The 27,129-nt window shown below is 33.2% G+C and overlaps 2 protein-coding genes across 4 annotated transcripts; both read right to left on the bottom strand.

The window, feature by feature from the left end:
- Positions 1-13,513: 13,513 nt before the first annotated feature.
- On the bottom strand, positions 13,514-19,729 carry LOC131628412 (uncharacterized). 3 transcript variants are annotated; one of them, XR_009291791.1, is made up of 2 exons: positions 19,383-19,729; positions 13,514-16,117 (listed from the first exon to the last, which is right to left on the bottom strand). XR_009291791.1 is itself a non-coding variant. In XM_058899247.1 (2 exons), exons 1-2 carry the CDS (start codon positions 19,408-19,410, stop codon positions 18,468-18,470), a joined length of 855 nt encoding a protein of 284 aa, XP_058755230.1. In that variant the 5' UTR covers positions 19,411-19,729; the 3' UTR covers positions 18,308-18,467. The 3 variants fall into 3 exon arrangements, 2 of the variants coding, with proteins under 2 accessions (XP_058755230.1, XP_058755231.1); XM_058899247.1 differs by lacking the exon at positions 13,514-16,117 and adding an exon at positions 18,308-19,294; XM_058899248.1 differs by lacking the exon at positions 13,514-16,117 and adding an exon at positions 18,308-19,014.
- Positions 19,730-24,057: 4,328 nt separating this feature from the next.
- LOC131628420 (subtilisin-like protease Glyma18g48580) lies at positions 24,058-24,805 on the bottom strand. Its single transcript, XM_058899255.1, has 2 exons — positions 24,712-24,805; positions 24,058-24,632 (listed from the first exon to the last, which is right to left on the bottom strand). The coding sequence occupies exons 1-2, from the start codon at positions 24,743-24,745 to the stop codon at positions 24,058-24,060; spliced, it is 609 nt and encodes a 202-aa protein (XP_058755238.1). The 5' UTR covers positions 24,746-24,805.
- Between the last annotated feature and the right edge of the window lie 2,324 nt (positions 24,806-27,129).

Genomic DNA, 27,129 nt, shown 5'->3' with positions numbered 1-27,129 from the left:
ACACTAGTTGTTGAAATGAATAAATGAAGTAATCAAAAACAGAGAAAAATGGTTCTCAGTTGATACATCATCATCAATGTTTAACTCCCTAAATTATACCTTTTGCATTTTCTAAAAAACACTCTATCAATACATTTGCATTTGATAAGAGGAAAATGCCTTTGTTTATACCTTTATTTATACTGAAGGGAAACTAATTCTAAAATAGAGGACTGATGTGAAACTAAATCATCATCAATGTTTAACTCCCTAAATTATACCTTTGCATTTGATAAGAAGAAAATGCAAAGAAACACTCTATTTTATGTAAGGTGAAACTAATTCTAAGGTCTGCAGTGGAAGGGAATAATGTACGGGTTTTCGTTTATGGGAAAATCGGCACAAGCAAGAACCTATGTCTCCTTCCTGGATTCTTCTATGATATGTGTTTTTTATGTTAATTTTCTTTAGTTTAATTCACTATATCATACTCATTTACAAATTCAAAACCACTTATGATTTGAATTAATGTTGACCATCATGCTTTTTAATTCAAAGTGTTGACTTAATGTTGACCATAATGCTTTTTAATACAAAGTGTTGGATATTTGATTATGTCATTGTTCTTATCAAAGTAATGTTTGTGGTTATTATTGTTATGGTTTGAAGCTAGGTTAGGGTTTAGTTTTTTGAATGGATATTTGTGCTTTATACAATATTGTTGATTCAATGAGGTTGGTTACAAGCTCACAAGACTGTTCTTTAATTTTTCCCTCATTGATAGGATTTGCTATGCTCCATGTCTTGAAGTTCATCATCAATAATGGGGGCGAGGTTTTGTTGAATAAAAGGTAAAATATTAGTCTAAGGTTATGTTGATTACAATTTCTGCTAAATAATTTTCATTCAGATTTACTATTTTACCGATAACAGTTTCATTGACTTTTAGAGCAAAATTATGTTTCTTGCATGGTACATCAAATGTGTTATCTTATTTTTACATTTTTCAGTTGTTTGTTGTTGGTTTTGAAGTGAATTTTCTAAAGCTATTTGGATTTACATTTTTCAATTGTTTGTTGTTGGTTTTGAAGTGAAATTTTCTAAAGCTATTTGGATTAGTAACATGTTAAGTCTCTAAAATGTAATTAGTCTAAATCGTTTTTCTTCATTTTACATCTGTGAATTTTACTGCTCTATGAATGTGTCGTTGCTCTATGAATGTATCTTATTTCGAGTTTACTTTATGTCAAAGCTTAAAAAACTTTTTCTTTTTTATGTCTTTTTTCATTTTGATGGTTTTTGCAGTTCAATGTTGTTTGTTTTACGGTTTAATTATTTTGATCTTTTTGTTTTATCAGAGTTATAGCTGTAGCTTGAGAGAGTGATGGTTCATTGTGAAATTCAAATTCAATCTCTAGACTATGAGCATTGATATGGTAAGCCATCAAAAATAACTACATCATCACTGCTTGAATCAAACTTGTGTTTTTGTTTGATTGTGTTATTCATTGTTTTTGCTAAAATAAATTAATACATTGGAATGACTTATCAATATATATAAGTTATGTTGAGCTTTTGTCATTGAGTGTAGATAACATTAACATATCATTATGGTGATATTTTGTCATTGAACTACATGTTGATAATGGATTAGTTACCGATTTATCTCAAAGATGCGGTAAGAACAATGATTGAAGTGAGTGTCATTTTAGAGAATGTCAGACCCTAAATTTTACAGAGTTTTTTTACCGGAATTAGCATAGCATGATCATTCCATTTGATCATACATTTCATCAATCAAAAGCATTCCATTTGATCATACATTTCATCAATCAAAAGCATTCATCTGGGTTTAGATTAAAAGTCAGGAGTTTGGCACATCATCTGATTTTGATGTCCTAGGGTACTATTTTGTTGCATGAGGTCTTAGAGATCTAGATGGATGAATAGTCAAGAGTACTAAGTTCATATGTTTCTTTATAAATTTTGACTGTCATTTATGTTTGAGAATTAGAAGTAAAAAGTCTAAGAGTTTGACTACTTTGCATTTGGTTCCCTATTCATAATTCATCTGCATAATTGTCAATCATCAACATATTTTTGGAATGAAAGTCAGAAGTCAAAGATTGACTGTGTTAACTTTGTTGCTAGTTCATTTGCATTGTTTTTTATTTGCATCACTTTTAGCCCCTCATTAATATATATTGGAGAATAAGTCAAAAGTCTCACTTAACTTTTGACTTTGATCTTTTATTTATTTATTTATTTATTTATTAATGAACTCTACTATATAGTTATTAATTTCAATTTGTTTTGTGGCTTTTGTTTTATTTAAGTACTTTACGTATATTTAAGTAAGACAAAGCTAGAATCAATTTGAAATAAAAAATGAATTTTATTAAATAAATGTTTTATTCCATTATATCTCATTCTCCATACAAATATTCCATTTTAATTTATTAGTATTCAGTACACGTTTTTTGCTCATTTACACTACATACATATTACATTGACTCAATTACAGAAAAGCCAAAAACAAAATAGAAGGATTACCTCATCATGCTTCAGCTCCGAGCCTTTGTGCAAGCTAAGCCAAACCATCTCACTTCAACCTTTGGGTCTCATCAACAATATCTTCCAACTATCCTCATGCTTCAGCTTCCCATCATGCTAAGCCATCATCTCCAAGTTAACCTTAAGCCAAGACACTTGTGTCAATTCCATGTCAAAACCGAGCCCAGCCTCCTCATCATTATGCTTGTCATCTCTTCACCACATGCACATATACATACTAGACAAAAAGAGCATTAAACCGTTAGAATAATCAGCCATCATCACCAAATCTTCACACATACATCCATAAGAATCATCAGTGGGACCATACAACAAACACACACACGCACAATGCATTAACAAACTTCGGGTCTTCAAAATTAACAGCAAATTGAAACCAAATTTAATTTTTTTTTTTTTTTTTGGCTTTATACCACCGGTTTAGTCCGGTTCGGGGGCGAAACCAAATTTAATTTTAAGAAACACATTTCACCATATTTCATAGAAAATTCACTCAACAAACACACTTTGAATTGATTCTCACCATCCAATTCATTGATCCCTCACACGGATCACCACCCCCTTTAATCCCAACCTTCCAATCCTCAAATGCCATCTAAATACATCCCAAATTAACCATAATTCATCTTTGATTCCCTCCAAAAACTTCCTCATTCGTACACTTTGTAACAATATTTTCCACGTACCATTTCACTATATAACAAGACCTACTGTTGACTACTCTTCATCCACAACTTCCATATCAAACCCCTACCAAAATTACCGCCTAACCTCACTAAATCTCTCTATTCTCTAAACCTAACATAGTTTCACACTAAAACTCTGATCAGGGTAAGCTAAACCTAACCCTAACAGCAACAGTACACAGCAACACAAAATAAAGAGGCAGAGAGAAGTAGAAGAAGCAGAAATTAGAAGGCAGAAAAGTGAGGGTTTAGAGACATTTACTTGTGTGGATCGATCCTCCAGGAACATCTAGAGTGGTAACATTTTTCTCCCTTTGCGCTTATTTGTTGGAAATACTTGTTGTCGGAGCTAGGTTTTGAAAATGGTGTTTAGGCCGGAGAATATGACCGGAATTAGGATTAGAAGGAGGCTCAAGGTGGTTTTGTGGTGTCTTAGGGTTGGGACGGTGGTCAGAAAGTTAGGGATGGAGGGGAGTTTGAGAGAGCGTTTTAAAGAGAGATAAGAAGAGAGAGAAATGAGGATGTCAAATGAACCTTTTATGAAGCTTCCACTTTTTTTTCTCCCTCATCTCATATGATCGATTGGTTCCATATGGCACGCATTTGAGCTTGGCCCATAGCCTTTGAATCTTACGTGACTCCTATGCTATGATTGGGAGTTTGGAGGGGAAGAGAGAGGAGAGCTTTGAAAAATAGAAATAATGAGGTGAAAAGGATAAAAAGATTTTGGGTAAGAGGGTTTTGGAGGGTTTTAGTTTATTTATAACACCAAAAACCCCATAAAATGGGGAACTCAAAAATTGTATTGAAGAAGAGTTTTGGAGGGTTTTGAAGGACTTAGATAAATTTTCTAAATATCTTTTAGGTTGTTATAGTATTTTGAAATTTAAAAATTTATTAATGATAATGGCTCTTTTATCAATTTAAACAAAATCATTTTTTCAAAAAATATCAAATATTTTCCTAAATTTGTTTAAAATTTTGTTTTTGGAAATCTTTCCCTCCTCTCCCCTCTAAACTCCCAAACATAGCCCTAAAGTTAGCAAATCGAGTCCAAAACTTTTATAGCACCACCTGTTACTGCTGCTATTCAGTGCCTTCTTTTGGGTTTCCCTTTTTTAATGTTCTTGGCCATTTTGTTTTATTCTAAGTTGTTTTTATTTTCAATTTTATTTTTGTATAGTTTCTTTATTACTTTTTGCATTAGTCTTTTGGTTTTCGTTTTATGTTTATGAGTTAACAATTGTTTGTTTTTTTTCTCTTTTTTTTAGTTTTGATAATTATTTGTTTTTTTATGATTAATTTAAATTAATCAAGAATATAAATTAAAACAATTTAATTTTTAAAAAAGAACTAAAAAGCTTGACTCAACGTCAAGGATTCTTCCGCATTAAATTTAATTGAATGTGAAGCAAATGCTTGATTCAACGTCAAGTGCTTTTTCCCAATTAATTCAAATATGTTTATAATAAATTAAACACTTGATCCAACGTCAAGTTGTTTTTACGTGTACAAAAATTTTTCTCAATAAAATTGAAAGACAGAGGACAATTGGATGCACATCCTTTTGAAACCTTAATAGTCGGGCACAAGATGCACACTTTGTTAAAAACGGCTATTAGTCTTTCAACCGAAAACACATTAATTAAATTTGAAATAAAGGGACAATTGGATGCACATTCTTTTGAAACTCGAGGAAACGAGGCTTGGTGCACACCTTGTTCAAACACTTACTCATATTCCGCAAAAAAGAATTTTCATAAAAAGGGACGACAAAGGACAATTGGATGCACATCCTTTTGAAACTTTGGGTAAACGAGCGCTTGGTGCACACCTTGCTCAAACGGTTACCCGAATCCATATAAAATCAACTCAACTCATTAAAAAAAATCTGCCTTGGCACGACTTGGATAAACTTTTCATAAACAAGTAAGCTTAATTCATTTCGACACGAACTAAACTAACACTTCACCCTCCTAGAGCGAGCAACAAGTAATGTTTAACCGCTCAATACTATTCAAGCATCACTCCTTAAAAGCAATCAATAAAGTTCGATGGTTACTCTATTATATTTCGAGCGTTTCTTACGCTCGGATATTTTTTGCATCGCAACAAAGAAATCTAAGGGATTTAACTGAGCAAAGAATTGAAAAAGTCACTGAGAAAATTCTTGATGAAATAAGATGTATTTTAAACCTACATTATTTTTTATTTGCTAGATATATAGTTCTGCAATTGTTTTTTAGCCGCAACAATGTTTATATTCAATAACTTACTTGGATTTCTTACCATCATCTTACAATGGCTAGTGAGATCTTTGGATTAAAAAGCATACCTGCATACTGCGTTTAATTTCTAAACATAAGGCTCACCACCTTTGATATATTGATAGCAGGTGTCAAACCATCTTCAGCTCATCAGAGATAGGGCCAGTTTGTTTCAGCTTTAAAAAAATGGATTTTTTCTTTGTATTTTTGAAAATAGATTTTCTAAAACCATTTTTCAAAATATTACAAGTTTTTTTATATTCGTTTTTTCTAAAATGAAACACTTAATTTGACATCCTATAACATAAACGTACATAATTGAAGACGAAAACTTAGTCAAAATCATAATTTTTTCAAAAAGTTATATTTCAAAAATGATTTTTATGAAAATCTATTTGAAATAGCTTCAAAATTAAGTGATTTCTTGAAATTTTGATATCCAATTTTTTTTTCCATAAATAGATGAAATACCTAAAATCACATTTTAAGAATACCTATTCAAACAAAATTTTCATTTGAAGTTTTTAAAAAAAGTTTTTTTGTAAAAAATTTTTTCACAAAATTTGCGAATACTATAAAAATCATTTTAAAAAAAAAACAAAACAAACGGCCCTGCTTTCACTCAAATCTATTGTACTTTCCTCTTCATGTTGTGTGAAAAGTTGCATAATTGTTAACCTTTAGCAAAATTCTATTGCATTTAATGATACATTCCTTTGTATTATTTTCAATTCAATTTTCTAATTTTGAATATCCAAATATCATTTGCTTTAACATTGTCATACGAACATGACTTAGGTTATTGGGCCATAGAATTTATTATGTTCCAAGCAAAATTCTAAATAGCATTTGTAAGAAAATAAATAAATACTAGAGGTTTGTCTATTGAAATACTTAGGTGAAAATTCATGAGGGTTAAAAAATTTCAATTTTTTCAATTTTTGATATATCATCACTTTTTCAAATTAAAAAATTGTTTAACGTGGTTTTAAAATGGTTAATTTTTTATGACAATTTTAATATACTATTTATTTGAGAGGATCATTCTGTGTTACACAATTAAAACCATCTTGTCCCCTCATTTAAAAACCAGATTTCTGGTCCCTAAACTTTATCTTACTCGGAATTTTATTGATCCCCTCCAAATTTGCATAGCTGGCACTGATGATTGGGATTGAAAATTTCTTTTTAATTACGTGGCAATATTGACTAATTAATTAATTAATTAAGATTTTCTAAATTTTAGATACAAATTTATTTGAAAATTATTGCAGACAAATTTCAAAACCATAAATTGGGGCCTTTAGCCCATTCCTTTGTTAAGTCCTTTCAATCCAACCCATTTCTATTTTAATTGCTAGGTTTTCTAAATCAATATATACACTAAATGTTTCTATACACAAAACGATGTGGGACAATATCAGACACAAAATAGTATCAAAGCCACATGAAAATCAAAAATTTCTTCTTCACCATAACCACTTCATACACAATCCAACTTTATAACACCATGAACAACCATCAATTGAATCTTCTTCCAAAAACAACTTTATTGTTTTTCATCACCATCATCTAAACCACCATGAAATCTCCACAAACCAACATTCATCCCTAACCTTCTTCACAACAATAATACCAAACACCATCCTTAACCTTCTTCACATAAACAACAAAAACCATTACCCCTAACTTGCAAAAAAACTTCATCAATTAACCAACACACGCAAACATCACAATAACAAAATTTTATCAACACAACATAAACCAAAGAAACAGAGAAGAAAAAAGAGAGAAGGAAAATTTAAAATGGAGAAGAAAAAGAAGAAATATATTGAAGTTTTCGTTAGAAACTGAATCCTTTGTTGCCGTTAGAAACCGTGAACCTAACCAACAGATCTGGTGACGCCTCAAACACTAACAACCATAACCTCCTCATCCTTAATGCCATTGTTTGCCTCTGTTTCATTGGATTTCATCTTGCAACCATCATCTCCGAGCCGGATTCATGTAACACTGTTGTTCGGTTCCGCCACCATTACATCGCCAAAGGTTTTTTTTGTTGCTATTAATTTCTGTTTATGTGGTTATTGTAGCTTGTTGAGAGATCTTTGAATTAGAGAAAGAAAGACTGAGTGATTGGGTTAAGAAGAAGAGAAAAGAGGAGAGGAAAACGATGTTGGTTTGTGGTTGAAGAAGATTGGTAAAGTAGTGTTTTTATTATGTCCCACATCGGTTTTTTAAGAACAACATTGTGTGTTTATAAAGCCTAATCCATACCATAGTTTCAAATTGAAAAATAAATGAGTGGGCCAAAAGGGTTAGGCCTATAATTTATCTTTTAAGAATTAATTATTAACTAATTTATAAAATAACAATTAAAATAATTAATAATTAATTAATTAAATTTTTAATAAATAATATTAAATACTAAAATAACCTAATCATTAATGCCACGTAATTAAAAAGAAATTTTTAATCCCAGTCATCAGTGCCAGCTATGCAAATTTGGAGGGGGACCAATAAAATTCCGAGTAAGATAAAGTTTAGGGACCAGAAACCTGGATTTTAAAAGGGGGGCCTGAAACTTAAGAAACTTGAAAATAGGGGGACCAAAAGTGTATTTAAGCCTTATATTTATAAGTGCATTTAAATAAATTATATACCAATTAAAATTAACGAGTCTTCGCGGACGCAAAAGTATTTTACTAGTTTCACTAGATAAATGAATTAAAACATTGGGATCCAGTATTTTGGATCTCTTTTACCTATTTCTCTTATGACCAAATAATGGATGTAATTTATTTTTCTTCTCTTTCTCTCTTATGTAACTCTCCCTCACTTGCTTCTCTTAAACTAATCAGAATCGTAAAATGAGTGAGTAAAAAGAGTGAGTATTGTGTATTTAAGTGATGAAAAAAATACTTTTTTTCTAACTTTTACCTTACCTTTACCTTTTATTTTTAATTAAATTAACCACATTGAAAGAATATTTCATCTTTGTTTTTTACATTTGATCTTTTTCACATGTCAAGAAGATTTAATCTGGAACAAGTTTTATATCTCCAGCTGTATACAAGTTTCCAAAATTAGATGATAAGACAATTTAGGAAACTTGATATTGTTGTTCCAAGATTTAAGGAGATTTATCTACACAATTGGTGCATTACTCAACTTGTGGATCAAGAAAATCTGAATGCATATTTCGAAGCCCATGGACTGTAGAGGTTTATTTAAAGAGTAGATTTTACCTAATGTAATATGAACTTTTCATATTTTTGTAAATTAGGGGAAACTTAGAGTTGTAGGATTGGTAGTCTATTGTGTAGTTTTAAGTCACCCTTGTATCTTCTGATACTTGTGGTAGACAAAATGTTCTCACTCAGAAGCTTTTGGGTAATGAGTTGAGTGTTGTTCTCACTTTTGAAGCTTTTAAGCAAAAGAGAGTTGAGTTTTGTTTTGGAAGAATAATCTTCTTGTTGGGTTGGTCTTGATACAATCACTAGAATTAAGACTGTTAGATATCACTGAGGTGATTTTGGAAGTGAGATGGTGATTTCTCATATTTAGTTGTCAATTTCTAGGTAGAAGTTGCACTAGGTAATGATTAAGTGAGAAGTTGTAAAGTGGGATTGTTTAACTTTGAATTGATATTACTACTAATAGTGGATTTTCTTTCTGGCTTGGTAGCCTCCAGAGTAGGTGATGTTGCAACGAACTGGGTTAACAAATCTCTATGTTGTTTATCGTTCTGCAATTTTTATTTCAGTATCAATCACAGCTTGATGAATCTATTCAGTTTGAAGACAGATGTTGTAACATCTGTCTCGACATTGTTCTGATATTAGGACACCAATATTAACATATTTTTCCTGTACCATAAATTTCAATTGGTATCAGAGCAGACACTCTGGTCCATTGGGTGAGCTTCAGGGAGTATTTTTCGGATACTAGTGTTCTTGTTGGAAGGATGAAGTGTTGTTATTCCTGTTAGATGATGGCAACGTATCTAGAGAGGGGTGAATAGATCACCACTATAAAAATACACCAATTAAATTCTAGTTTTTGAAAATTAGTACGCGCGAAAGGTATCCCTATAGATAAATTAAACCGTCTATACGAACCAAACTATTGGAAGTCCGATATACACTAAGCTAATGGAATGGTTAAACACAATAAGGTGAAATTGATACGCTCAAACAAGTGTCAATCAATTACTCGTTTAAACTAAGTTGCAGCAATGTTATTTCCAATACTTAACAAATTAAAAATGATAGGATGCACAATTTATCGAACATTTGGTGTGCGAACGAGTTTTCAGAATTTTTCGTTTGATTTGTGTTGATATTAAAGCCACTTATAATCAATGTGATTACAAGCTGATCAACACACTTCCTTGACAAAAAGTTGTAGAAAATTTCTTACGATTCGATCATTTAAACAATGTTACTCGATAAATTGCATAATTGAATTAAAGCAAGTAAAAAGATAAGAGAGAGAGAGAGAGAGAGAGAGAGAGAGAGAGAGAGAGAGAGAGAGAGAGAGAGAGAGAGAGAGAGAGAGACGAGGATATGTTTAGGCAGTTCCCCATGCTTCCTCATGTGTGGGTATGTCTGCCCCTAATTCCAAATATCAAAATTATGATAGATTCTTACTATGCAAAAAGTTGATTACAAGAGAAAAGTTCCAAGAGCAACCTACAAACACAACTGTCTGATGTTGGTTCAACCCTTTCTCTTCTTTTGATCTTGATCAAGACCAAGACACGACAACTACCAATTGACTAGTCGAATATTGCTACTCCTTTGAGTGATTTATCTCTTAAGATTTTGCGCATGATCGATTGTACCTGTTGCAACACAAGGCTCCCAATTCAATATGCCGTTATCGAGCTATTCCTTTGCGTTATTTATCTCTAAAGCTTTCACTATGCTGCGATTCCTCCTTGGACCATCTTGCACGAAAACTGTAACACCCTTCTAAACCCCGCGACAATTAAATAAATATTTCAGAGTACATGAAACAAGGGTGCCACAATTCAATTTAAAAATAAACATCATACGTCATTGCCATGCATTCACTGAGGAAATTCAACATAATTCGTCATAACTCATAAAATAATCTCATGTCAACACAGCGAAAATCCAACATTCGAATGAGTATAACATCTTTAATACTACATCCCAAAATAAAACCAAGATCATTAAAATATAGTTATTAAAACATGAACCCTAAGCTAACGTTCCTTAGTGTTACAATTATCAGAGCATGACACTTGACGCTAAACTAACACACTGACTCATGAGTTAATCCTCACCGAGTCGAAAGTCGCTATCTTCGATATGAAAATGACAACATGTAAGGGTGAGTCTCATTCTCAATTAGAAAATGTTATAAGTTATAAATAATAAGACATCATTCGCGTATTATTCACCCAATTGCAATTATGATCAGATTCACAACAACATTCATCAATCGCAACAGTCTATCAATCACAACATATTATAACATTGGACAATCTTCCATTCATGTTATAATAATGAAAATATACTAATGCAATGCAAACTACATGCATGTGGTACCAACATCATCAATGGGATTAACCCACCGACCGATCCAACATCATCAAGATACGACCCTGCCAGCACAAATTCCACACAATGGAAATCATGCCCTTCACTGATCAAACACATCATCATGGATACAGCCTCAACAAATGATTATGAATGCATGCAAACATATATGAAACATACTTATACCATCTTCAAGTCTATGAGTAACATCATCCAATACTCAAACCATCATCATCATCAAGCATGTTTATATATATTAACATCATTCACTACAAATCAATCATCATCATCATGATTAAGAACATACATGTAACCACATCAATCCTCATCATCATCATCCATAAAGAATATACATGGATTCCTATCATCCAAAACAAATCAATCATCATTATACAATTCTCAACAATCATCACATAATCATGTTTTCAAACACATCTTATATTGTCACATTTCATCATATATGTCAACAATACATCATCCATCAAACTAACAAAATATTCACATCATACTCATATCCTTGCATAGAATGTCTCATAAGCTTCATCATACAATCAAATAAATCATCATACAACTCATGCTTTAAACATAGCATGTATTGTCATATCTCATCTTATATATACACAATACATCATTCAATAAGAAAATAAATAATGACCTAAAATAATCAAATTTACACATCATTTCATCATCTAAGCGCATAGGTTATTTCATAAGGTTCATCATGCTCGAAACGGCACTAAAAACAGACATACGGTTTGAAAGTTATGGCTTTTATAAAATATTTTATTTTTAAAAAACAAACAGTGGTAACCGATTACCCAAACCCCAGTAACCGGTTACTGTATCTCACGTAACCCAGAGTTCTATTTTTAATAGGGGTAATCGGTTACTGCCATTTCAGTAACCGGTTACTGCCTCCCAGACTTCAGTGGTAACTGATTACCCAAACCCCAATAACCGGTTACTTCGTACCTGTAACCCCAAAATTGCCATTTTACAGCACCCGTACCATTCCACATTCCATTCAATGCGTACCATGACATGTTAAATCACCAAACAGTACAAGAATACACCTTTTAACACAACTTTAGCACGTTTTAATGGAAATCTAACATCATACATAACATTATTCAGTCAATTCATCAAATCTCCCAAAATCCCAAGTATTCCAAAACCTAACACATATCACAATCGACATAAACAACATACTCATTCAATCCCACCATATATAATCTCATAATAGATGCTAAATGGAAGAGTCTCCCTTACCTTAAGGTTGATCTTGAGTCTTCCTCTCTTTGCGCTTCTTCACGTTCTCTGCTCTTCTCACGTTCTGAACTTTTCTTCTCATTTGCTTCTATTCTCTCTTTTTCCCAATTATCTTATTTTATGAAAATAAAGCAAAATAACTTTAGTAATAGGGCCTACCAATCACACCCCTTCCATTACTAACCACAACTTGGCCCAATAACCTTATTTATTGACAATTGTCTAATAAATTCAATAAAATGCCAAATAATTCTTATAATTCAATTTAAAAATTAATTAAATTAAATTAAGAAAATATGGAGTGTTACAAAAAACCCCAAATCTATCAAAGATATTGAGGAAAAACTCGCGGTTTTTCCAGATGAAGCCTCCTTGATTCTCAACCTTAATAGTTAGATTCCCATAAAACTAACACGAGTCTTATCACCAAGTCTAGATGGCACCCCAACAAAAGACGATTATGTGTGATTTGTTAGTGTGTATGCACAGGGTCAAGGTTGAAAATGAAGAGCAATCAAAAAAATCAGTTATGGTTTCATCAAGTTGAAATGATGCATGAATGATGTATTTATAGTTGTGGAAGTTTGGTGGCAAAAGGAAAAAACTCGAAATTAAGAAAATTAAAAGAAATTGGCCCAACTAACAGCATGTGCTGACATGTTTGATACATGTGCGGACACATGTTATAAAAAGTATCAGTATATGTCGGCATGAAGATGTATATGTTTCGACCAATACAAAGCAGAAACTACAACCTTATTTAGGCAGGTACATGTGCAGGCCTATTTGGCGTATGTGCTGACACATACAATAATCTATTTCAGTATGTGTCAGGCTGTAATATGCATGTGTCGACCCAAATGAAACAGAGACTACACACTTCATTTCTAAGTTGTATGTGCCGACTTGAAAATTGCATGTGTCGTCACATGATACTGAGGTTTCAACATGTGTCGACCTAAAGAACATTACGTGTCGGCCTGACCTTGACAGAAGCCACATGCTTCAATATTGAGTTACATGTGTCGGCCTGAAAAGCGAATGTGCCGATACATGCAATGCATTTGTGCAGAAACTGTTTTTGATGATGTTGGACCTGTTCTTCTTTAATGATTCCTAATACCTCTAATGCAAGAGTGCCACACAAACTCAGAGATACCATCCAACATACTATGTTTTCATTTAGTTTCGACATCATTTAAAATTTCTAATGGTGAAGTTGCACTCACAATTCCAACTATCAATGGACAATAGATCTTGAAGAATTGATAGGATAGGAGACTCTGAGGTTGCTCTTTGTCACTCTGAAATCATCAACTTTATTATCTATGCAATTGGTGAACATTATGCGTCACTTGTATTGTGGCCAAAGATACTTGGGAATTTCTCAAGTCCACTCATAAAGTTCGATTCACCTATGCTTATAATAAGTTATGCGATTCGTCTTTTAAATCAAGCCTAATGAGCTATTGTGCAACTTGATCTTACCATGAAATTTTGAGTATGAGATTTGTGGCACTCTTTTAGTTGCTCTTAATCATTTTGAATTTTTCCTTCATCGTATACATTCCCCATCCTTCCCCATTCAAATTGAGCCATTGAAGTAAATTAACAACACGTATCCAAATCCAAAAAGCATAGCAATCAACAACCATCCCACATTATAACAATATTTTACAAGTGAAGCAAAAGGTGAAGCATATGAAGTGAAAAACATTATGGATCAAGAATATATTCAGGATATTGGCTTCTGCCGCACTAAATTTGGTTGGTGGGTCTGATCTGCTGCTTCTATTATTTTTCTTGCATTCACCTTATTCTATTCTTTCAACCAAAAGGAAAGATTGCAAAGTGCCGATTGATCATTTTACCTCTCTAGAGTATTGTAAGATGGAGTTTTATCAAATTCGTTTCAAGAAAGACAGGGATTAAAAATAACAAATCTGCCAGAACAAAAATTTCTATCATAAATAACAACTGAATCAAATAAAAACTAATTCAAACAACCTTCCAATGTCACTACATAGTCACTATACAAAAGATTCCAAGTCAAAATAGGTCTTCACCCAACTTGCTTGCAAAATACATCAACTTATTAATTGAAATAAAATAAAGTAAAACTATTTGGCATCCAAGTTTAATTGAAATAAACTGTTAAAGAAGATATGAAAAGCTTTAGTACTTGCACATTAGTTCTGGACATAACTACGGTTCCTTTCAACCGTAGTTAGAGAAACTCGTAGGTAGCTAGAGTCATGAAGTTGAGTTTTGAACAAAACTAACTAAGCCTATGCTTGGAAATGTAAAAGAATCACGGCAATACGGTGCGTTGTGCAAAAGCTACCAATAGTAGCTTTTCAAAATCACGTTGGAGGGGCTTGAAACGTACGGTGGCGGTGGTCCACCAGCATTCCAAACACACGCTTCAATTCCTTTCAACCTGCTATATTGTTTTCACTTTTCCTAGAAGTTAATAACTTAAAAAGTTTGTAAGAGATAGAATGCATGTAATGAGAATGTAAACATATTTTAACATTTGTAGAGTCCTAAACAATTGCCATAAAAATAAATGCAGAGCCCGCAGATCTCATAGCTAAACATACAGACATATCCACAAAAGCTCCCCACCTCCTTTCTCTCTAACTTGCACAACAAACATATGTAACTAGAATTACACAGAAGACAACAGATACTTGACGGAAGTATGTTAGTCATGATTCATGAAAATAACAAGTCAAATAAATAAATTAAAAGTGAAACCATTGAAAAAATTATTCAAACACAAGATAGCAACTGTGCCCTCAGATATTTAGTAGGTTAGTAATTTTTCAACATCCAGAAAAGCCTCTCGCCATCCATCAGGTTGTGCACAAGAGAAAGAATCGCACAACCTCCACCATCTCTACCCACTGTCAGTAGTAGTGATAACAACGACAATGAAAATGAGAAGACGAAGAAGAAAAGGAAGTAGAACAACAACAGCACCAACAACAACACCATAGTTAGAAGTGATGACAGTGAGAAGAAAGGCAGAATGGATGGAAAAGCTGTGAATCATATTCAGAGTAACATGTCTAATAGGGAAAAATCATCATCGGGCATATACGGAAGAAATTATACGCAAATTTATCCCAAGGAAATCGAACAATTAAAATAAGTTATGTTTGATGGTAAAGCAAATCTACACCAAGTGCAAATTGGGAAGTATTCAATAGTATAAGCTTAAAAAAAATAATAACAACCGAATTTGATGATGACAATTAAATAGTGAAACTCCAAGTAATTTTCAAAACACAATTGCCAAAATACAACCATTAAGTATAAATGAGCAAGTAATTTAGTTCTCTTTGATGGTAAAGCAAATCTACACTTAGTGAAAATTGAGAACTATTCAATAGTTTAAGATAAAGGAAAAATGATCAAATTTATTGATGACAATAAAACAGGGAAAAGTCAAGTAATAATTAAAACACAAGAGCCAAAATACAACCTTAATTAATATCTAAATTTAACCTGCCAACAAAAATCACTTAAGCATATATAAGAACGATTTATTGACAGCCAAAACTAGAGGGAGCTGCAGATGAATAAGAAACACTAAACTCAAATGGAAACTAAGAAATATAAATTTGCCACCCTACCAATGAAAGTTTCTGTGCAGTTTAAGAAGACATGAAAGCGGGAGTACTTACACGTTTATTCTGGACATCAACTAAAGTTCATTCACAAGTGAAAGAAGTAGGTGAACGATAACGAATTATAAAACGTCAACCTGCAAAAACGTAGGACAGAGAAAACTAGAGAAATTAGTAGACAGGAAGAGCATCTACATTTCTCTTCACCTGTTAGGCAGGACTGAGGCATAGTTAGGCAGACCAATAAATTCCTGACCTGAAGATAACATAAAAAATGAAGAAAGGAACCAACTAACAAGATTATCCAAATAAGAGATAGAAACTCAGCCCTCGGATATTGTCAGATTTGTACTTTTTCAACATCCATAAAAGCCTCTCAACATCCCCATCAAGGGAGTGCCCAAGGGCACAACCTCCGCCACTTCAACCCACTGTCACTATGAATAATAATAATAATAATAATAATAGTAATAATAATGATGATGATGATGGCGACGACAGTGTAGAAGAAGAAAAAGAAGAAGTGGAAGAAGTAGAAGAAGAAGAAGAACAAGTCAATAGTGATGGCAGTGTTAAAAGGGCAAAAGGGACGGAAAGGCTTTGGATTATATTCAAAGTACCATATCTTTATAAGCTTTCGTTATTGGGCATATCCAAAAAACACTAAGGAATTTCTCCAGAGGGAACAGAGTCAGCACAATAGGTATTTATCATTTGAAAAGGAAATCCACAAGATACATCCATTAGTAATATGATGTCTAAACTTAACCTAATAACCTGTCAAGAAAAATCTATTAAGCATAAATGAGAAGTGTTGATGGACAACCAAAAATAATATAAATTTGCCACCCTACCATGTGCAAATTTATCCCAAGGAAATTGAAAGTATATTAGTTCTCTTTAATGGTAAAGCAAATCTACACTTCGTGAAAATTGAGAACTATTCAACAGTTCACTATAAAGGGAAAATGGTTGAATTAAGTAACGACAATAAAACAGGAAAAACCCAAGTAATTATTACAATACAAGAGCCAAAACACAACCATAAGCATATATGAGAACGGTGGGATTGACAGCCGAAACTTAGAAATAAATTTTCCACCCTACGGTAGATAACTAGATGGAGCCACAGATGAATAAGAAATACTAAATTAAAAGAGAAACTATATTACTTCACATCCAAGTTTAAACATAACATTGGCTCCCTAAACAATAAATATGTCAATGTTGAAAGTTTGTTAGCAGTTTAAGAAGAGATGACAGCGAGAGTACTTACACATTTGTTCTGGAGATTAACTACAGAGCTCCTTTACAAATGTAAATGAGTGAAAGAAAAAGAAGACACCAGTGACATTAGTATGAAGAAACATATCTTAACAAGCATTCCTCATTGGACATATAGACATGACACAATAGGGAATTGACTAATCATATTGGAAGGTCATCAATTGAAAAACTTAGCATATTATCCACACCAAATGTAACCACTTGGAATCCTTATGAGATGCATTGAAACTAAATATACTTTATTATAATTTATACTTGAGATGTGTCTCTGGGATAATGTACTAGAGATGTTGAGTTTCTGCAACAGCATACTATAGTAATACAGTATGTATTCATTAAGCCTAGCATAAAACTCTCTTGCAATGAGAGCATAGCAAAAACTCCTTTTGCAATAATAACAATAACTTCAATTGACAGAAAAAAAGGACACAGTGCCCTCAGATCTCATACCTAAATAAAAATGATGTAGAGCATTTACAATGGATTCATTCACAACCTTTTTGCATCTTAGATAGATAGATATAGATATCCAGAGCGAGAGAGAAAGAAAGATCATGATTCACATACACACATTGAGAGAGACTGAGAGAGAATGTTGCAATGCAAGTTATGAAGAAAACCATGTAGCAGCTGAATAGTCTATTTATACATCATTGGGCAGGATAGCATAGCAAATCATGATTAGTGATTTTATGTCATTCCTTCAAAGTGAAGGTAGAAAATGGTTGTCATTTGTGATTAGGGTTTGCATTGATTGAGATTGAGAGATAATAGAGAATCACAAATACCTGTAAGAAATACACCACAAACAAGTTTGGGTTTGGTTGGGTTAGGATTTTGGACCAATCTTTGAAAACCCGATTTAAAATTCACCGGTTTTTCAATACCAAATAAGGTTATGGGTAAACCATGAAACCGGTTTAAATCAACATTCTTAGCACTAAGCCATGAAACTTGTACATACCAAGATAACTGAGTTGGATCGTGTTAAAAAAAATCAAAAGAGAAATATTATACAGAGTGGTTATATATAATTTAAGTAAAAACCAAAAGACATATTGGAGCACATTCATTAAATAAAACATATCATTCCTACAGATGAAATATAAATACAATCAGTTTGCAAATCACAAAAGCCTAAACCTTCAAAATTAAATTGATAAAACAAGATGATATCACCAACAAGAAGAATTAAAAAAACTATTTACTTGATCCTCTGATCGAAAGAAGGCTTTTCTTGTAAAGACCGACCGTAAATAAACATGCGCTTCTAGTAGTGATATCAACTTCCTCAATTTTTTGGGTGCTCAGATCAACATAGGCTAGTTCACCATCTGTTTTTTCAAAGAACATATATCCCATCTTCCCAAATCCATATGGGGGCCATTCGAGGGAAGGTAAGGGGCCACAAATATATAGTTTGGTCCATGATTCAGTCACACCAAGTTGACCCAGAATAGATATGTGAAAAACAATATTATCGTCATAATTTGAGAGTAAAGCAATTGAGGCATTTAACACGGCCAAGCGTCTATTATAAGTGTGTGGAGTGATAGATTCTTCCCCGATGGGTGTTGTAATGAACGCCTGATTACTCAGGTCAAATGACAATAGAGTTACTACAGTATGTTGTTCTTTGCTGTCATCCTTAGTAAACAACCAATGACAGGTTCCATCCACATAAACTTCATGACCATCAAATGACCCAGTATACATCCAATGATCCAGATCAATCCTCCCGTTCATGCTGATCCATCTCCAAGAATTAGTTTTTAAACAAAAAATGCCGTTAACACTTGTGGAGCCGAGAATAGAAACAAAGGAGCAAGGGCGTTGAAATGGAGATGGCAAATTGAGTTTGAGTGGGTTGCCGAGCAAATAGAATTCACAGTTGTAAAGAGCAGGTGCAGGTGTGAGAGTGAGAAGAAATGTACGATGATCATCATCAGAACCGTGACGAGATATGAAATGGTTGCTGTGCAAGGTCATGAAGTCAGGGTTTTCAAATAAAGTGGACCATGTTTTGCCTAGACATTCAAAGCGCTTCAATGACTTTATGGAGAGTTTTGAAAGAATAGAGAAAGCAACTTTATTAGGAATAGAGTTTATGCTAACCTTTGATTTGGAGACATCGTAGAACCATAGTGGAATTTTGCTGACCTCTTTGATTGACGACGGCGGTCGGCGGTGGAACCGTAGGTGAAGAGCGAGAGTGGAATATAGTTTTTGTTGAGCAGCTTTAATTGTAAGGACTTGTTTACCTTGATCGGATCAGGGGAGTAGAACGATAATGGATTATAGCTTTTTCTCCCCTGCTCCTCGTCAGCGGTATCCATCTCTGATTCAGAGGACGTCTGCTGACTTCGCTTAATTTTCTCATACCATTTTTGAAGTCATTATATGTTTTTGGCTAAAAAAAGAATTAGGGTTTCTCATACCATTTGAAAATGTCATCCCGTGTCATTTATACATTTTCACCCAAATACTCATATATAAATGGTTTATTTTTAACATAAATACATTATACACCCACGCCGTATTTTCTACAAAGAATACATACTAATGATTTTAAAATAATTTTTTATTATACTTTTGATACATGTTTTGACTGTGATTTCTCAGGTTATTAATTATTCAGGTTTTGACCGTGATTTTTCAGAATCAGAAGTTCTGATAAAGCTCTCATATAGAAACGCTCCTTGCACCAATGTTGATATAATGCTCTGACACTCTTTTCCATTACAAAGTATTAAAATCAAGATCTTCTATTAACGGCTGGATCATCTATTCTATGGACATAATCTCTATATTTGGAAAGGTCTTAAATCATATTATTTCAACATTCCAAAAGTGAAAAGTATGTCTCTCCAACGGTTCAAAAGCTCCACTATATATTGAAGACACAACTGAAGTTATGGTCAAGAACTCTTACACACAAATCATTTTCGTAAAGCTCTAAAGTTACTATTCATTCTTTTGTTTTTGTGCATTGTACTCAAATATCGTGTATACATCACAGTTGTGATACAACTTATTAGAAGCAATTTTGTAAATACATAAGATTAAGTTTTGTTGTTATTGTTCCTTGAGAAACCGGGTTGTGGTTTATCTCAAGAAGACTTTGACGGTTGTCATTGTGAAGTTGTTGTAATCAAGTTTGATTAGTGGATTAAGACCTCGTAAGAGAGAGGCGAAATCACCTTGATAGGGTGGACTAGAGTAGTTTGAGTTCAAACGAAGCAGGATAACCAAACATGTCATAAGTTTTTATTTTATTTAAAACTCAATCCAACCCCCCTTATTGTGTTTTTTGAACCTTTAATTGGCATAAGAGCGTCTGGTTATGGGTGCATATAGTTGTTAGCTGGAGATTTCAACAATATGTTTTGAAGAGAGAATGGCTGTAAAAGGCTATTTTTAGAGTTACTATATGTCTGAAGTATTTTCTAAGTCAAAGTAAAATGCAAATAGATTCTCTTCGAAGAATAAAAATACTTAAGGTATTCTGACATGTTATTTGCAAAGACACATTTTTCTGTGTCGAAGGGTTTTCGAGCGGGAGGATTTGAATTTCAAAGTGTTTCGTTTGGATCAAGGGAGACACGTGGAACTCCAGGAATTCGAAGCGCATGCAACAAGCAACGTGGCATCTCATTAGAGTAGGACCATTAGGGTCGAATTAGTATATATAAGGATCTTAGTGGTAGGATCCAGAGGTGTTTATTTTGTATAAATTACTCACAAATCACTCAAGTATCAAGCGTAAGAGAAAGAGTTTTCGCTGAGAAATGTACGTGTAACACCATTACATTTTCAATCTTTTGTTTTATAAACACAAGTAATTTAGATATCTTTACATTTCTGTCGAATAATTTACATTTACAGTCCAGTCATTTCGAATTACTTTCTGCAATCTCTTTTGTTGAATTGTATTTTACATTGCCTTTTTACACCAAGCCTTAGATTATATAGCATTTCTTATAGAAGTAAAACTCAGAAATATGACTTCAATTATCATGATAGAAACTTTCTGACACATGTCCTAAGATCAATCTAGTCGATCCTGCGAGTAACCAAAGTATAGTTAATAATTTGGAGGACTAGCGATTGTTTGTCAGAAATCACTGGTAAACAAATTGGCACGCCCAGTGGGACGGTGTCAGATTGTTTAAAATTCGTATTTTTCATTTATAATTGTTGTCCTTCTAAGTTAAGTACATACCAAAGTATAATATGAACCTTAGGAGTGGGAAAACTACCAGCAATTTGCAGATAATACCTAAGAGAAAATACAATAGAAAAATGGTTAATTCGACCAATGATCAAGAAGGACAAAATCCTCCGCAAGGGTCTGGTACGATCATAGGAAGTTCGAACAATGCTTCGACCATTATGCCTAACTCTCAGGCCATACCTATATCTTCAAGATCTATGGCCATAAGTAGTTCTCAGGCCATACCTGTATCTTCAAGATCTATGGCCACAAATAGTTCCCAAGCCATCCCCACATCTACATGGTCTATGACTACGAATAACTCTATACCGCTGTCCATAGGCACCATACCTATTTATGGTTCGACCACTGTACCTTCCTTCTTGGGTACAACAGAGGGTCCTTCGAACTCTCAAGGTGGTCCTTTTTCCACATATCAAGGAAACCAGGTACAACCTACATGTAGATGTTTTCATGTTGGTTGCATTTATAGTAAAACATACCTATGTGTTTAATGTCTTGACTAATGTCATGACATGTTTGATAGCGTGTAATGCACGTTGCATTTGTGTTTACCTAATACATGTTCTGGCGAATGTCATGACTGATGTCATGACATCCTTGTGTGACAGCAGGAGCTATTATATTTTATTAATTGTGTTTCCTGATTTCTCTCAATCTACAATTTAGGAAACCTTTTATTGTGTGCTGAATATTTTGTCCAGAAGATTTCGCTGACAACACATTCTGTAACAACGAGATGACGTGTGAATTAGGTTAACTTGGTTAACCCTAATGTGTTTCTAAAAAAGCCCAAGGCCCAAGAGCTGCATATAAAAAGTCTGCAATCCTAATTTGGAACGCAGAGAGAAGGATTGTTAATTGTGAAGAACCATGGTTCTGTAGTTGTCTCTTGTACTCCAAGCATTTGTCTTTGATGATTGCGTTGGAATAGGTTGTGTTTTGTTAATTGCCACTCTAAGCTTTTAAGCACGAGTGTGTGTCTCTTGATTGAAGCTTTTAATATTCTTTTTTTAAATAGAAGTATGGGAAAAACATAATAAAATACATACACGAATTTGTGAAATAAAAAAAGAGGACAAACAAACACTTAAGTGAGTTTAGACTAATATATCTTAGTTTAAACACATTTGATAATTACAAATAAATGCATGTAATTAACTCCTATTTAATACCTATTTATTTAGTTCATTTTCAGGTGATCTTATTTTACAATTCATCTATTTTTTTTTACAATTCATTTATTTATTTTTTTAATTTCTATCACAAAATTTATTTAATAAATATTTTAAATTAAGATCAATATGAAATAAAGAAATACGTTTGGGTTTTGATGCTGTGCACATTAAAAAAAACGGACAAACGGACACGGAAGTGCCCATTTGAACGCTAGGCTATATAAAATAACTTAAGGGTTCAAAGTTAAATAATAACTTGTTTGCAAACTAAAAAAATATTTGTATGGGCTCAAGCAAACATAAAAAAACAATAATACATGAAATTTGATCCACTCATAGAGAGAGACACATGTATGATAAAACTACTTATCGAGAGGCACATGTATGACAAAACTACTTGTGACAGTTAAGTTTTTGTTAAGAAATTTTATGATTGTGGTTTTCTTACTCAATTGCTAAATGTAGATAATGACATGTGAGTCACCTCTTTTATAAATCTAACATTTCTTTTATTCCTACTCAATGTGAGATTTTACCATTTATACTTGAAACCCAACAATCTCGTCCACAAGTGGGAGTCACTCACACCACTAGCCTTGATGCACACTAAGATCTACTTCCGTTCCTCCACCGAATCAACCAGACTCTGATACCATTCACTACGCCAAACAAGACCTTAGACAGCGCTTTTTTTGGCTTTAGACAGCGCTTTAAAGCGCTATCTATTCCAGCGCTGCTGTAGGTAAAGACAGCGCTTTTTTTAAAAGGCAAGCGCTGCTAAAGGCCCCCCTAAGCCAGCGCTTTTAGTTTAAAAGCGCTGCTAAAAGCCCCACTAAGCCAGCACTTTTAGTTTAAAAGCGCTGCTAAAGGCCCACCTAAGCTAGCGCTTTTATTTAAAAGCGCTGCTAAAAGCCCCCCTACGGCAGCACTTTTAGTAAACCAAAAATTAAAAAAGAAAAGCTACTTTAGGCAGCACTTTTAGTGTAAAGCGCTATCTAAGCTATACAATTTTTTTTATATAATTTACTTAAAATTGCGCTGTTTGAATTATATATTTTATATGCACCTGTTTTTTACACAAAATAATAATAATAATAATAATAATAATAATAATAATAATCATAATCATAATCATAATCATAATCATAATAATCATAATAATAATATCATTGTTTGGAAATATACAAATGAAAATTCAGTAAAAAAATTAATGATGAAATGATAACATACAATCACCAGTTAACTTATTTACATTCTTTGATAATATACAATCAACTGTTAACCTATTTACATTCTTCCTAACATAGTATATTCTACCGATGCAACACCGACTAACTTAGCGCCGAAACTGTAAAAAAAAAGAATACAAACAACAACTCTACCAAAGTTCATACAAATACATAGCCACACATACATGTCTACACTTACCAAACGGCCAGCCCATGACATTTGAATGGGTCTCAGGATGTTTGTCGTAGCTGACAGTAGACAAAACATGAGGCTCAGAAACTGATTTTATTTTCCCTTCTCTAACTGTTTTAGAACTAGCAGCAGTGAAAACCCAAGGGGCAACATTAACAACACTTCCAGTGGTAGGTCCATCATTTCCGGAAGAAGCAACTAGCAATATATTTCTAGCAAGTGCATGAAATGCACCTATTGAAACCACATCAGTAAAAACTTCTTCAGAATTTGTACCAGTACTTTCACCAGCAGAAACAGAAATCAAATCAACACCGTCATTAATTGCTTGATCAATGGCAGCTAATACATCCGCACCAAAACAACTAGTAGCATCAGTTAAAGACCAGCACACTTTACATGTTGCAAGTCTTGATAATGTATGAGTCCCGTGACCTACAAAGTCACGCGCTGTTTTTACGCAATGCCATGAACGCGTAGTGTGAAGTTTATGCTCTTTAATCAAAAACACCGATACCACCTTTTCATTTTCTGCACATAAATAAATATATGTGTGTTTTGAAAACAAATTTATCATTATTATTAAGTTGAAAATATAATAAAAACATACTTGCAATTTGTGCAGCTTCTTCCTCTTGAAGCATAGCTGCAAACCCATTGATTTGTTTATTGTATGAATAAATAATTGCTTCTTTTGCATTCTCCTCACTGTCACAGTCAATAATCAATATATATGACTTTATCAATCAATTTCAATACAAGAAAGAGCTTAATTAAGTAGAATATTGCAATGGTTAGTTTTGTTACTTTATATACCTTCCCATGATTGAAGCTAGTAAATCATAATGAGAAGTTGTAGCAATTTGAAGGTCAGCAGAGGAAGGAGTTGGACCATGAGAATGTGCTCCCAAGTATACAATGTAACACTGTAAATTATTAGGATAATAGTAAAAAACAAATAGCATATCAAATTAATGAATCCATGGTCTTAAGAAGCAAAATTGGATTACCTTTTTGGTGGCATGAACCTGATTGAGCAACAAACTGAAAATAAAAAGAGATGAAAAAAGAAGGTGATGAAGAGATAAAGTGGAGCAACCCATTTTTCTGATTGTGGAATGTGTTTGGCTAATTCCTCTTCCATTTTTCTCATTATGATTTACTAGCTTCAATCTTGGGAAGGTATATAAAATAAAAAAAATTAATCGATTCAATGCATTGAAATACAAACCATGATTTTGTCCATTCAATTCGAGTTTATTTTCTTCATTATGCTAATCAAATCATCATGTATTTATCATAACATCAACCATTGTTTTGACAACTTCAAAAATATTATTCCTTTTAGTTTTTTCTGATTGAATTGAAGAAACAGTCCAAATTACTTTCAAAATAAATAAACAAAAACACACCTGAAGCAAGGAATCAGTACCAGCATCAAGTTGAGTGAGATTAACCAAAAGCATAACAAGCAAACGAGTAACAAAACACTCCGGCTTATACAAAACATCCATCGTAGATTCAACTATTCTCATTCGAACCATTTCCGTCGCAAGATTTGAATTCTGCGAAAGATTCACAAGAGCTTCAGCAGCAGTCTCAAAAACCTCCTGAAACCAGTCAACCATCATCATCAATTCCAAAAATAATAAATAATCGAAAAAAGTATAAACCCTAACGACAGTGATAGATGTTTACCTTTGGTGCCGTTAAGAGACGGGAGAGTGAGGGGATCAAGGTATTTGCTTGATTGGATAAGGAATGTATGCCTTCATCGGAGCCGGTTAATCCGCGAACTATATCAACGGCGGCTTTTGTGATCTGAAACGGGAAACTGTGTGAAAAGGGTGAAAGGATCTAAAGGGGCTGATGTTGCAGATGCTCTTGTTCTTCATCCCACCATGATTCAGCAAAAAAAAGTGAAAGGATATAAATAGAGACTAACCTCAGGAGCTACTTCTTCGACCTTCTCAGTCTTATTTTATAGTAATATAGTATTACTAGTGCCCTGCTATAAAATTCTTCACTTCATATCTCCTAATTTTCTTATCTATAAATAAATATCCTATGAGAGAACCAACAAAACAACAATAGAGTCTCACATTCCAAATCAATAGCAAATACACACAGCCCTTAATTCCAGTAATCAAGTACACAAATCTAAAGTTCCATAGCTTAAATTTAAGCTGAAATCAAATATGTAGTAATCCGTAATTTCAAGAGTGAGCTGAATAAACTACAATGTTGAGGATCAAGCAAAGGTTAATTCATCAACCAAACAACTAATGAATGAAGGAGTACTTAAATTCTGCTACTTAAATTTAAGAATAGTAACTAGTCTTTGATCTCATGAATGAAGGAGTACTTAAATTCTGCTACTTCATTAATAGGAAATTGAAATGCTTTATCATGAACAAATTCTTCATTAATGTAAATCCATAATTGGCTACTTATAAAATGTTTTAATCGACCGATCAAGTCATAATTGGCTACTATTACACAAAATTAGCAAAAACAATATATGACATAAAAAAGACAAGAGAAACAACTCGAAACCCTTTGATATGTATCAATCACATTTGATAACATTTTCAAACCAAGATATGAGTCGTACAAATCGCGCGATACTTACTAACAACATTGGGCACAATATTCACAACCCTTATAGAAGGAGGATAGATAGTTTAAGCCAAAGGTTAGGAATCCCTTTTTGGCCCTTCCAAACTAGGTGGCAAGCTTGGAAACCATCTACAAGGTAACCCAAGCTCAAACAAGATTCCACGTGACAGCAAAAATACCGAGCAGAATTCAAGCTTCTAAGCCTCTTAACATATAGCAACAACAAAATCAGACTTTGAGATTAAACTGTAAACATAACAGTAAAACCCTCGTATGCTTCACAAAATATCATAGCAGTAGAAACAATGAGGTACAAGAAGAGAAGAAAATTCAACACAGTAGCTTATAGTTCTACCATAGGAAAATAGGATCGGTCAACTAAACACGCTCTTCATTCTTCATTTGTTTT

The sequence above is a fragment of the Vicia villosa genome, unplaced genomic scaffold (assembly GCF_029867415.1).
Source record: "Vicia villosa cultivar HV-30 ecotype Madison, WI unplaced genomic scaffold, Vvil1.0 ctg.000451F_1_1_3, whole genome shotgun sequence".
Taxonomy (NCBI): Eukaryota; Viridiplantae; Streptophyta; class Magnoliopsida; order Fabales; family Fabaceae; genus Vicia; species Vicia villosa.
Note: the sequence above shows the minus strand (reverse complement) of the source record. Positions and strands in the feature narration are given on the sequence as shown.